Raw genomic sequence first — 13735 nt, 5'->3', positions numbered from 1 at the left:
TCAATATGTCCTAAGTGTGTACAAAGTCTTGCTTCTAAGGAGCACGTTGGCAGTACTTCTTCCAAGACAGGCCTGTCCTTTTAGCAGTCTGTGGTACTTTCAATATTCTTCGCCAGCACAATTCAAATCCATCAATTCTTCTTTGGTTCTCCTTTTCCAGTGTCCAACTTTCACATGTGTATGAAGCAATGGTAAAATACCATGGCTTGGTACCGGCGCACCTTAGTCCTCAAAGCAACAACTTTGTTTTTCCAAACTTTAAAAGGTCCTGTGCAGTAAATTTACCTAGTGCAATACATCTTTTTATCTAAATTGCTGTTTCCAGGGGCACTGAGTGTGGATCCAAGCAAGATGAAACCCTTGACAACGTCAACCTTTTCTCCACTTATATGTTACCTACTGGTCCAGTTGTATTTTGGCCTTGACGTTAAACCGTAATCCATACTGAAGGCTTCAATCATTGATCTTCATCCGCAGGTGCTTCAATCCCACCTCACTTTCAGCAAGCAAGGCTGTGCTGCATTCTAGTTCATGTAATCCAGTGTTCTGAGTATTTGTTCAGCATATACACTGAACAAGTATGGTGAAGCACAACCGTTACACACACCTTTCCTGATTTTAAACCATGTAGCATCCCTTTGCGCAACTGCCTCTTGACCCATGTACAAGTTCCTCATGAGCACAATGAAGTGCTCTAGAATCCCCTTTCTTCTAAAGGCTATTCAGTTTATTATGATCCAAAAAGTCTAATGCATTTGCATAGTCAACAAAACACAAGGAAGTCTCGGGTATTCTTTTTTGAGCCAAGACCCATCTGACATCAGCAATACTATCCTGTGTTCCAAGTCCCCTTCTGAATCCAATGGCAGTTTCCTGTCAATGTACTACTGCAATCATCGTTGGATGATCGTCGGCAAACTATGACTTGCATGTGATAGCAATGGCATTGTTCTTCAGTGTCACCTTTCTTTAGAATGGGCACAAATACAGATCTCATCTAGTCAGTTGGCTCAAGTAGTTGTCTTCCAAATTTCCTGGCAGACAACGGAGTGCTTCCAGTGTGCCTTCAGCTCGGTGACACATTTCGTGGGCGTTCCATCAATTCCTGGAGCCTTGTTTTAGCCTAATTCATTCAGGGTTGCTTGAACTTCTTCCTTGGTCCTTGCTCATATGCTACCTTCCTGAAAGGTGGACTTTCATCCAATTCTTTTTTGGCACAGTGACAGTGTGTATTCTTTTCATTTTCTCTTGATGCTTCCTGCATCCACAAAGAACTCAAAGCCCCACTTCAGAGGAAGAAACCACTGAAAACCTTGTGCATAGCTTCGAAACACCATCAGGTGGTTTCCTTACACTTACACATAAAACTATTTTTGAGATAAAGGAATTCCTGAGTGACATACAGGAATATAGTGAAATCATAGAACATCAATGATAACGGGGTTGTGAGAACCATGTCCACAATGTAACTACTGCAGTGAAAAACGAACTCATTACAGAAAACCTTTAATATGAAATTTCATCGAATTTTAAGTCTACAAAGCCCTTTAAAATGGTCAGTACACTTACAATTTGATAATTATTAACTTTAACAAGGAGACACAATGGGAATGGGGAATAGTATGCTCTGTGGTGAGGACAGGTTCTCGAATCCTGCTTCTAGACACCTGAAAGCTGTGTGACCTTAAGGAACCAACACAATCAAGCTCCTGTTATAATGGAGTCTCAAAACATGTTTGCACCGGTGACTGATCCACATCAAATCGAATTACTCTAGCTGATCCTGAAGTCATGCTACTTGAGAATGGATGGAAGGTACTGCTGGCATACTGTCTATCTTTTTGCTAAATAAAGCTGACTGGAGTTGTTAATACTGCAAGCAAAAGGAGAAACATAGAAACCACTGGATTCTCCAATTTAGCAAACTAGGCCAATTTGAGTTACTCTAGTCCAAACTGCACTCCCTCAGGCTACCTGCATTTAGTTCATCCCTTTGAGAACAGCTTTAACCTGCACACTCATAAGCTTCCTATGATAAGGGGCTGTAACACAACTCTAGGCTCCCAAGGTCTTTTGTAGTCAGGCAGTAGACATGGCCAGACCGTTCTTTTTCATTTTAAATCACAGCTAACTTCAGGCATGTATGTGTGTGTGTTCACTTAAGACACAATTTCAGCCACTAAACCTGTGATTGAGACGGTTCATGGGTTAACTTATGGTTTACTATCCTTTGTCAAGATGGAGGAGGCATCATATAAATAGCATGTATATTTTTAAAGCTAAATTTACTGAAAGATTCTGGAAAAGTTTAGTCTAAAACTAATTATCAACATGTTTGAAGATATCAAGACATTATTATTGTCTTGATAATTTTTATGACATTATATTAAAACAAACCTCACATGGATTTTGAAGGTGTGCTCATGGTCTAACACACTAGGCTCCTCGTTCAGATGCTATGTCTGCCCGTCCACCCATGTAACACTCATGGATACCATTTACTGCTGAAAAAGCACTCCAGTAACTAGAAACTCTATTCTATGAGAACTTTGACAGAAGATTCTAAATTCGTACATACGACACATTTGTGCTTCCAATGGCACTTAAGAAACGATTTTGCAGAGCAACATGACAACATGCAAACAGCACAGCAATGTTCAATCCAGAACTCCTACATACAAGGTGTTCACAATAACACACATGGCTAACAAAATTATACAGCATACCGTGGATTAAAATGAAAGTTTTTCAACTTAGCTAAGAATAAGCAACCACTAATAGTTTTATTTCCCTTACAGGTGAGGGAAAAAAAGCCATCCATTCTTTAACATCTGTTGAAAATTTTCACAAGCCAGTAATTAGAAAGTAATGCCCTATTTCCCATACACCTTAAAATTATTCTCCAAAGTGTCTCAGGTAAACAAAAAAAAGAGACAGATAGTAAGGCAGAAATATTTTATTGGTATGATTAAGGAGGTTAATGATATTGGTTATCAATTTTAACAAAATCAACACTTGTATCATAATGTTAAGCAAGAGATGGCAATGAAATTCTATTGTGCAGAAGGCCTTTTTTATCCTGAAGTAGAAACAGTATTACCGAGTCCATTTAAATTACAAATCTTATAAATAGACCTGGATTAACAGGCAAAAGTACTACATGTAAGATAACACTTATCAGTAAACTAGATTATACTGAAGAGATTCGGGGTTTAACACTTCAATTATTAAACTTTTATGGGGAAAAAACTTGACTGTCAAATATCAGCACTATTCAAAGATATGGAAGTGAATATTAATATCTGGAAATGAAAGTTCATTTCATGAGTAACTATGATGTAATTTAAAGAATAAGTACTTTTTAGCCAAAATAAACTATGTTATAAAAACGAGAAAGTAGAATTAAATCATATATTTTGAAATTATCATGTTTTAGTAGGACCTTGAGCCAATCAATCCAACTCAAAGCAACCCTACAGTGTCCACTAGGCTGTAATCTTTACCGAAACAAACTTCCACATCTTTTTATTATACAGATCAGTAGATGAGTCGAATTACTGATCTTTCTTTCAGTTAACAGCCTAGCAACAGAGCACATAATCTCGGTACCACCAGGGATTCTTTTGAGTGACTGTGAGATCTAACAGAATTAACACTGGAAGGAGTTCAAGTAATAATAACATGTACCATGATTTTATATAACACCATTAATCTCAGTGAATGGAAATGAAAACAAAACTCCACTTCATACTACTCCCTCGAGGGACATTTCATAAATTGTCCTTTAATGATGAATTTTGAAAAGGTAGAAACAAAATAATGAAAGCATTCATTCTGATTCAGGATGACCAAGAAGTGTAGCAAGAGGCTGAAGATCATGATTTTAATTTTACAATAAAAGGTCTACATATCAAAATATCTGTAGCATTTTAACTTTAATATGTATAATGTGAAGGCACATAGAGTCGATACTGAATAAAAGCCAGTTCTTTCGCCTTTAGAGAGAAGAGAGTGATATGTAAAAGATTCATCCTGGTTTTCTTTTTTTTTTAAGATTGATTATTGAGAATTTGGAAACCAAGTTTAGAAAGTAACAATGTTTAAGTCTTAATTTATTAAATCAACAACAAAAAGACCCCACAAAATAATATTGCCATTTAGTTGATTCCAACTCATAGTGGCCTACTGGGCAGAGTGTAACTGCCCAAGGTTGTATACTGTACACAAGAGGCTGACACAGCTTGTCCCCTGGAACAGCTGGCGGACTTGGACAGCAGACCTTTTGGTTAACAGCAGAATGCTTATTTGCTGAACCATCGGGGCATCTCTAAAATCAAGATTACGTTTTAAAAACTTAAAATGCATTTCAGAAATAGAAATAAACATTTCTTCCTAAGCTTACTGATTGGTTCAAAAAGTTAACTGAGCAAAAAATTCAAAATTTGTGTAAAGGAAGACTGCTAGAGAAAATGGTTCATTCTGACGCAGAATGACACTGAAGAGAAGAATAGCAGTACAGTCGGAAGCATCAAGGGTCTTAGTCTAAGGACATTCATAAATGCAAACATCACACAAAAAGAGAAAAGGGGGAAGTAGCTAGATGTTTTGCAAAACATTAGATGACTTTGGGAGAAAAAAAAACAAACACCCTTTTCCCCTTTAGCGAACATTTATTTAGAACCTGAATAGCCGTTTACTTATATAACACTTTTATGTATATTTACCCTTCCCCAAAAGGAATCAATGTATAAAAGTCAATGGGGCAACATCTATTTTTAGAGTCAGGTTTCTTCTACCCTTATTTTCTTTCAAAGGTTCCAGGGTATTGTTTTGTTTTTAGAATGACTATGTAATTACAAAATTAACTTCGAATCCTGTTTTTAATATAAATGTGGCATAAGGCTGCTTACTAGAAAAATAATCAGTCTGCAAAATTAACTTGTAGTGACTAACTACTACAAATTATGCTGATTACAAAAATTACACAAGTCTCTCCAAAGAAAACCACAAAACAGACCAACCAAGTCTATCAAATGGAAAAGAAAAAGATCAACTGTAAATATTACTAAGAAAGCAAGGTGCTAAACAATTTGAAGAGTTCAATACTTATAACTAAACTGTTAATTGATGGGAAGTTTTCTTGCCTTTAAAGCAAAAAAGGGAGAGGGCAAGGCACCTCCAACTGATAACATCAAACAAAACAAGGTTAAATATTAACGTTAGTAGTATTCCGCAGAAAGCAGACTGAACCTGTAAATAGGATGTACTTAAAACAAACAAAAAAACCTTATGAAATGGAAAAACAACAAAAAATTGGAGTCAAGACTTTATTTAAACATTTTTTGTACAGCCAATAAAAAACTGCCCTCCCCTAAAAGCTAATCAACATTATTCCGAATTTTTAAAATTATAAATATCAAATGAAGTCCCTTTGAATATTTCTAATTTCTCTTCACAACAGCCTTAGTTTAATATCTTTACAAATAATAAAAAATGAATTTTAAAGGCTAAAATTCTAATTGCTTATTGTATTTAAAATGTTGGAATTTCTTTCATCAAAGCAAAACAAAAACAAAAGTAAACAATAAAATCAGCTTAAAATAAATTTATTGTACAATACAAAAATAAGCAGACTAGAAAATAAAAGGCAATTATTAAATACACAAAGCAAATGAAAGAAAGCCAAACAATACAAATGTTTTCATCCAAATACTAAGATAAAATGCACAACATTTATGCTGAAAAACAACGTATTTCAGGAATAATTTGCATTTCAAATGAAATGTTAATGATGGCCCCCATGGAAAAACAAATATGCTAACTGCTAAATGCTTGAATATCAAGAATGTGCATGGCATTAGAGGTTAAACCCAACAAAACTGAGTACTTTTCAAGTTTATTTGAAAAAGTATAAAAAGTACTGAAAGACTCAAAATGTCCTTAGGTCTGGCAAAGTTTTTCTTTTCTTTAATGTATTGTTTGATAGCTTATTCACAATGTCTCCCTTCTTCCATTTATACCTTCTTTCAACAAAAACATCATTAAAGCTCATCTTTCATTTTCTAGATAGACATTCTAACATCCTAACTATAAACATTCTAACTATAAACACAGACATTCTAACTATAAACACAGTATCTTACATAACGCTAATTGTAAGCATGCTGAAATGTTTAGAAATATTTAGAAGTCCTACAAATTAAAATGAACCAAATTTGGAAATCTAAACAAATACGCTCACAATATGAAACATTAAATATAATTGTTATTCAGAAGACAATTTGTTTTACTGTCTTACTAACAGTCATTTTACCATATTTTTATTTTACAAAGTCAACTTTTATGAAAGAACTAAATCTAGAATTTAGAGCATAGGGAATGTTAAAATTTTCCTCCCAAACTATTTAGACTTTCTCTTGCCCCAAACAGCAAATCATTTGCAGAAATAAGACATATATGACACTGTCCAAAAGTACAGTGTGGCAAGGTCATGAAGCAACACTATTCTACTGTAAATGACCACAACAGTTAGGATGTCCAGCTAGGATGTCCATCTGTACATTAGAACACTCAAGTAACCGTAAAGTCTTTGGCAAATTCCTCCAAGACCAAATCATTTAAAATGATCAGTTTAATACTTAAGTTGGCCACACAGGCTTTTTTACCAGCACCTTTAGATGAGACATGTGTTCCAAACATCATAGTCCCCAAACTGATAGCATCAAATGACCAGGATTTTCTCTATTTACAATAGTATCTAAATTATCTAGTGAAACAGTTTTGGGTATACTATATTTACATTTTATAGATTTCATCCTAATCTCCATAGAGGCCACAATACTAAAACACTACCAAGTTCTCCTCCTAATTCTCCCACCACAAACAAAGAGTTTTCATGTCTAACAATGAGTTAAAACTTGATATACTGGGGAAAGCTAGAGAGGTATGTGGAGGAAGAAATCTGAATGGTTCCTACAGAATTTTACTATCACTTTGCCAAGACAGACTTTAGGTACTGAAATATTGTTATTTAAAATCATGTTGTACAGAACATACAGTTTCTTCTCTTAAAAATAAGTTTTATTCCTAATATTTTTATAACTGAACAAAAAGATAAAAGTCTAATAGATATTTTAATAGTATGCTTAGCTACTTACAGACTGAATAATTTCTCAAGTACTCCAAAATTCAGTTACAACAAACTTCGAGATGCTATAAATTATCTTAAAAAAATACACACTAGGATTTGTAAAATTATTGAGATAATGAAGTCATTAAAAAACACCAAAATTTGTCATTCAGAAATATAACATAGAAAATGCTAAGTGGGTAATAGGAAAATAAAACTGTTCAGGTGAACATTTCATTTAAAAACAGTTTTTCCTTATGGGTAACTAACCACTATAGCTTTTCAACAATGAACATGTACTTTTTTCTAATGGGAAATTCTTTGGCTGAAATGTTTGAGTAATAAAAGACACTCCGTATATGGCAATTCTAACAGAACATATGAGCATAGAGGTTATAAAGTAAAATGAGCAAGGAAATGACTTTTATTTAATTGGATTAAATAACTAGGTGATATTTGATAAAATTCAAAATAAACATTAAAAATATAAAGTTAATCTATCACTAAAAGTAGTACAAATGTAAATTGAATTTTATAATTTACTATATTTTATAATTTTCCTATATTAAGTAAAATAATGTGGGTTCCTTATTTTCCCTTCTTCAGGTATATATTTAGCACAGAATCTTTCTATTGCCATTAGAGACATCATGTCAGTTTTAAACTGGAGAAGAAAAAAAGGTAATCAAATTTAGAAGTTTAATGTGGGGGGTTTAAGTGTACGAAATAATTTTCTGGTACTGTTTTACCTAATTATATAGTCCAAAATTTCAATGATGCCAAGAAAAAACTAAAAAGAATTTTCCTTTTTTGTCTTTATTTCTTTAAAATAAAGCAGCTTGCTTTATTTACTTGCAAATACTTTACTAACTCTACTTCTTATCTATTATCTTTACAGAGAGACTAAAAGGAAAAAGAGGTTTACCGCAGCAGCACCCAAGGTTGAGAACAAGCACACAGAAAGTCAAATAAATAGTTATAGTATGCAAAAAGCTAACGATGTTTGAAAGCTTAAGTGAAGAACATTCTGAAACTACACCTCCTTCCTTTAGCTTTTCTCTCCCAGATTTTCCATTCTATAGACTACAGTTGTAGAGATGTCCTCATTTGACTCAGGTGACACTTTTTTCCATACTGTCTCTTTTAAAGCAAGTTCTTGCTGGAGACTTTCATAGTCCAATGGTCCAAAGGAATGCTAGTTGTTCAAGCAACATATATAATTTATTAGTGCACTTGAGTGAAGAAAGGTCCAAGCTACAAAACGGTATTTTTCAATGAATGTTATTAAAATATGTTAACAGTTTCACCCACCACCATTTGACATTTTGTTCCATGCTACTCATGTAGACTTCCATGGAAGTTTTTATGCTGCCAGGCTTTGTATAATTCTCACGTTATCAGAAGTTACTTAGATTGAAATTAATGACAGAAAAATTTACTTAGCGTGTATTAAAATATTTTAATATTTAGCTTTAAATTTCTTTATAGATAATTTTACTAACATTTTCTATATGATATGCAAAAGAGTGGAATGAAAATTCTCCATACATGTCCCTTGGTCCAATGAACTATACAATCCACATTCTTGTCCAAGAAATTTAAAATTTAACTCTTAATACTAGCTCCAAAACATTTTTTAAAGTGTACAACATGTGTACAATATGACGCTAAATCCACTGCTAACAAACACTATTTTATAATATGAGTAACAAAAATAGCACACTAAAAACTTTTATAGGACAATACTACAAAAAATTTTAATGAGGCTTCATAAAGTTTCTCACTAATACTATACATCCCTTCTCCATTCATATACTCATTTACATAGGAATTAACGAATTAAAATAGACTTCAGCTCAGGACTATAACTGATAAACATGAATAAAAAGCATGACTTTCTTTTTAGTTACACTAATAGCTTTAGCACTATTCACTGTGGCTTCTTTACTAAGAATTAATTCTAAAAATATTGCTTAAAACTGGAGGAGGGACCCTGCTCTTAATAAAGCAACAATATTCAATATCTGTGTACTATTGGTCTAGGATGAAATGCTAATACTTTTTTTTATACTTATTTTTGATTAGGGAAGGTATGCTAACACTAAAACAATTGTTTTATTTAAGCAACCCAATCTCATTTTCTAAAATTTGAAGTAAAAGATTTCCTTACCCTTTGATCACCACCTTCTCTTCGAGGATCAAGCTTTTTTGCAAAGTGTCTCAAATTATCATAATTATGGAAATTGCAGAGAGAAACAAGATCCTGTAAATAGTCAAACAGAACATGAATGAGAAACTGGCTGTGCACTGGCTATTAATTAATTGTGTTCCAACAAATTATGGTAACCCCATCTCACAGAACTCAACACTGCATTTTAGCAGAGCAATATCATACACTGAGAAGAGAACTGAAATTAGAATAGGAAATGCAAACAAGTTTTGAGCTTGGCTTATACCAGACCTCAGCCACTCAAACTGTCTAACTAACATATTCTATAAAATCATGACTAAACAGGCCAAATGAAAGAATTCTTCTATCAAAAGATATTAAATGATTGTAAAGCATAATAAAAACATAACATTATAGTTATATTATACTTTATACTGTACATTCCATATGACTTCAAATCATTCTCTAGTTTGTAATATTTATAAAATTGAAAAGTAAATCGTAATTTTAATTGGAAGAGTCTGAAGGAAAAATATGGTACTCAAAGCAGGCTTGAGGAAATACTAAATATAAATAAAAGCCGATGCTTAAATACTAGCGAGAATTGGGAAACCTCATAAAATATAAACTATGGCCCTAGACAAGAGCCGGGAAGCCTTGTGGTTGTGTCAGTTCACATTGAGCTACCAACTGCAAGGCCAGCAATTCCAACCCACCAGCTGCCCATAGGACAAGCTTTCTGCTGCCAGAAAGACCGACAGCCCTGGGTACCCTAGGCAGCACTTCCATTCTGCCCTCGAGGGTTGTTATGGGTCAGAATCAGCTCATTGGCACTAGGTTTGAGTTAAGAGTAGCTTCACTTCTAAGAAGTCAGTTCCTTTTGCTTATAGCCCTCTCCAACCTGCAGTTGATATTTAGAATTACATATCACCAACGTAAATAAAGGTCGTACCTATTTCTGCCAAAGATTTTATATAAAAGCAACTATATACTTATATAAAAAGTAATTTATAAATAAAATCACTCAGTCATGTGGATTAAAGGTGCTAAAATAAACTGTAATTGTGGGGGGAGGTCAGATGCGCAGGCATTCCCTCCCCTGAGGGAATCAGTTGCCAGACTGCTGTCTCATCCCTCCACAGGGGTGGGCCTGCTCCCTGCCTCTGGGGACAATGGACAGGCTCCTGTAGGAGGGGTTTGCACCCTACTGATAATGTTCCTATGGAGACCCAGAGACCACCCCCTAGACCACCCTCTCATTGCTGTGTAACCTATAGTGCAGCCCCTTCCTGTGATGTATGTCTTTACCTGTAATTAGTGGGCTGGATTGCCCCCAAAAGGTATATAGGTGTGAGTCAGCAGGACTTCTCTCTCTGACCCTGAGCTCCTTGCTGCTCACTCACTGGTCACTCCCCTCTCCCTTGTTCCCTTCCCCTCCTTCCCTTCCCCCTCTCCACATGGACCAAGCTGGGCTGAGGTGAGCAATGTTGCTATGTATCATGCCTGACTGTATTATTGTATTGTCTCTCATGCTCTCAATGACTTTAATATAATGCTTATATATCTCAACCGTACAATTGTGCATTACTGAACCCAGAAGTAGTATTACTGAACCCGTTGAGTAATAGTAGTATTAGCGGTGGGGGCTGGCACCCCACCTCCCCCAAGCGTCATTTATTTTTTAATTTAATACTACATGTAATTATTCTTCAACCGCATTGGATTTTACCGCATATACTCGGATATAAGCCAACCTGAATATCAGTTAAGGCACCTGATTTTACTGCATTAAAAATGTGCCGGAAAAACTCAGCTTATACACGAGTATATACAGTTAATTTCCCCCCCAAGCTTTGAATCTTTTGCAAAGCCTCGAAAACCAAATTACAACTGAAAATTCTAAAACACCACACAACTTGTGAGAATGATTTTATAGGAGTTGTCTGAGAGTCTCTGGAACATGCCGGCAACTGGACAGCTAGAAAAACAAGCATTAAAAAAAAAATGGACGGGTACAAAAGAGAATCAATGGATGGCTCAGCTTATTTGACCATTATTTTTTTCATTAAGAAAATATGCTTACATGACAGAAATGAATTCCCTTAACACTGTTGCCCATCTTGTCCAGAGGAGGGGACCAGCACATCATGCCCATCACATTCGGGACAACCAAAAGAATGCCCCCAGCAACTCCAGATTTTGCAGGAAGACCAACCTAAAAAAAAAAAAAAGTTGGGGGTGGGGTGGGAAACACACTTATGTCACCATTTTAAAATAAGTTATCCCAGTAGTATTTAGAATTCTACCACAATAGCTAAACTATTGATCCTATCACTAGAAGTACCACATGCCCTAAAGGGATGATTTACAATGTTCCCAAATAAAAGGATAATGTTTCTAAAATGGACCAAGGACATATACAAAACATAGATAAATGGATTTTCAGCCCATGCGTAATCATATCCCTAATTTAAGAACAATTATGACAGTTCTTATGGCACGGCCCTACTTTAGCCTGCCCGCTGAAAATACGGGTGCTATCGAGAAGTGTGGTTAAAAAAACAAAAAAAAACCCCAGAAGATACCTGGCTATTAGACTAGAGCATCTGGAATTTTAAAGACTTGCCTCAAAACAGCCATGTAAAGTGAGGTAACGGTTAAGTCCACATAGAAGAAATATATCAACCTGGGGGATCCAAAGGATTGCAAATAATAAAACCCACAACCAATCCAAGAGGAGGAAACCATATTAGAACTTAAATTCTGAGCCTCCAATTTTCAGAAGGGCATGGATGACAGTGGAAGTCCAAAATCCATTTGCAGGGTCCCCACTTGGATTAAGCCTTCAGTGAATTCCCTCTGACCATTAACCAAAAAGGGATATGAGTAGCCTTGCTATAAAAGTGTATTTGAAATTGGACTAATGCACATGTAGTTACCGGTGGGTTATAGTTTAAGACTTAGCAGTTTTTCTCCCTTTCACCCATTTTTAATTTGTTCTAGTTTTTATTATTTTCTGTTACCTTTTCAGTGGAGGTTTTTCTATTTTGTAATTGGGTCTTCTGCTTTTTATTCTTAAATGTTTTTCTCTATATGAAACTCAGATAAATATATAGAGACAGTAACTGGATTAATAGTTTATGGGGAGGGAAGGTTTGGGGGAAATGGGGAGGAAATAATAATGAATACAAGACAGAAGAAAATGTTTTAAAATTGATTATAATAATTGTACAACTCTTCTTAAAATGTTTAAACTACTGATATGTATGATATGTGAATTACATGTCAATAATATTGTGGAGACAATGTCCACAAAAAGAATAAGGGCTTGGTTAATAAAATATAAAATATATTCATACCCTAGAAATCCATATTAAAAAGAAGACTGGAGGTATCTACTGACCTTTTATAAAATAATAAAGGAAAGACAGTTTGAGATATACTTAAATTATATGAAAGTATTTTGAAGATATAATCCAAGAGTTATGTACATTATATCTATGTTATAGTTTATGAATGTTTTTCCTTTATCTTTCTTTTTTTTAATTATCTAATTTTTCTAAAATGAACATGTACTTCTTTTAAATATAAAATTATTTTCAATAAAAGTTTACAACTGGACAACAGTGAAATATGTCTTTCCTCCCAAATTATCTGTGATACATTGTCAGAGAAATGTCTGAAAAATGATAAGTCAAATAATTCTCTTCAAAGAAACATTATGTTCATGTTATGTAAACCCTATATGCTACATTATACAACACTTATTGCTAGGAGACAAAATTAATGTCACTGGAACACTGTTCATTAGTGGATGATGGGTATTTCGATACTGAGTACCTCAAATGAAGCGTGCCTATGAGGTAATCCCGTACAAAAATAAACAAAACAAGAAACCACCTGCACTGGATCTACCAATTTACAAGAAATATAAGGGAAAATGGAATAAATGTAATTAACAACATAATTCAGGAAGGTCAGTGATGAATGCATTGAATTTGTTAAGAAATCTCTTTTTTGTTTGTGAAATGTCCAGATTAAAAGGTTTCAGAAGTATATTATGAATTGTCCAAAAAATCCATTCCCACTACATATAGGACTATGTAGAACTGTTCCTTATAGGTTCTGAGAATGTCAATTCCGTGGGAACATACAGCCACAACTGATGGGTTCAGTCACTTACCATAGAGTTAGTGGCCCAATGTTTAACCTACCGTGCCACCCAAGTCCTTCGACTTTACCTATCAGAATCAGATAAGAAAATCTAGACATCTTACAAAGGAGTCCATTTTACAATGGAGTCTTGGCACATACAGTTAATGACAGCTCAAAGGTTGGTGGCTTAATCCTATCAAGAAATACATGGAATTTTCTTCTGCAGATTACAGCCTGGAAACCCTTTGGGGTAGTTCTACTATGCTTTAGGGTCACAAACC

The 13735-nt window shown here is 34.6% G+C and overlaps 1 protein-coding gene across 1 annotated transcript in view; it reads right to left on the bottom strand.

Moving 5' to 3' along the window:
* Positions 1–13735, bottom strand: part of GLS (glutaminase) — an 83120-nt gene that overhangs the window by 19325 nt on the left and 50060 nt on the right. Inside the window, exons 14-15 of the mRNA XM_013004348.2 lie at positions 11383–11514; positions 9300–9392 (exon numbers count right to left, since the gene is read on the bottom strand). Coding sequence (XP_012859802.2) covers positions 9300–9392; positions 11383–11514 — 225 coding nt within the window. The remainder of the gene's footprint in view (positions 1–9299; positions 9393–11382; positions 11515–13735) is intronic.

The sequence above is a fragment of the Echinops telfairi genome, unplaced genomic scaffold (assembly GCF_000313985.2).
Source record: "Echinops telfairi isolate 266 unplaced genomic scaffold, ASM31398v2 ScPeMD7_3;HRSCAF=10, whole genome shotgun sequence".
NCBI lineage: Eukaryota > Metazoa > Chordata > Mammalia > Afrosoricida > Tenrecidae > Echinops > Echinops telfairi.
The sequence above is the reverse complement of the archived record's forward strand: the minus strand, read 5'-3'. Positions and strand labels throughout refer to the sequence as shown.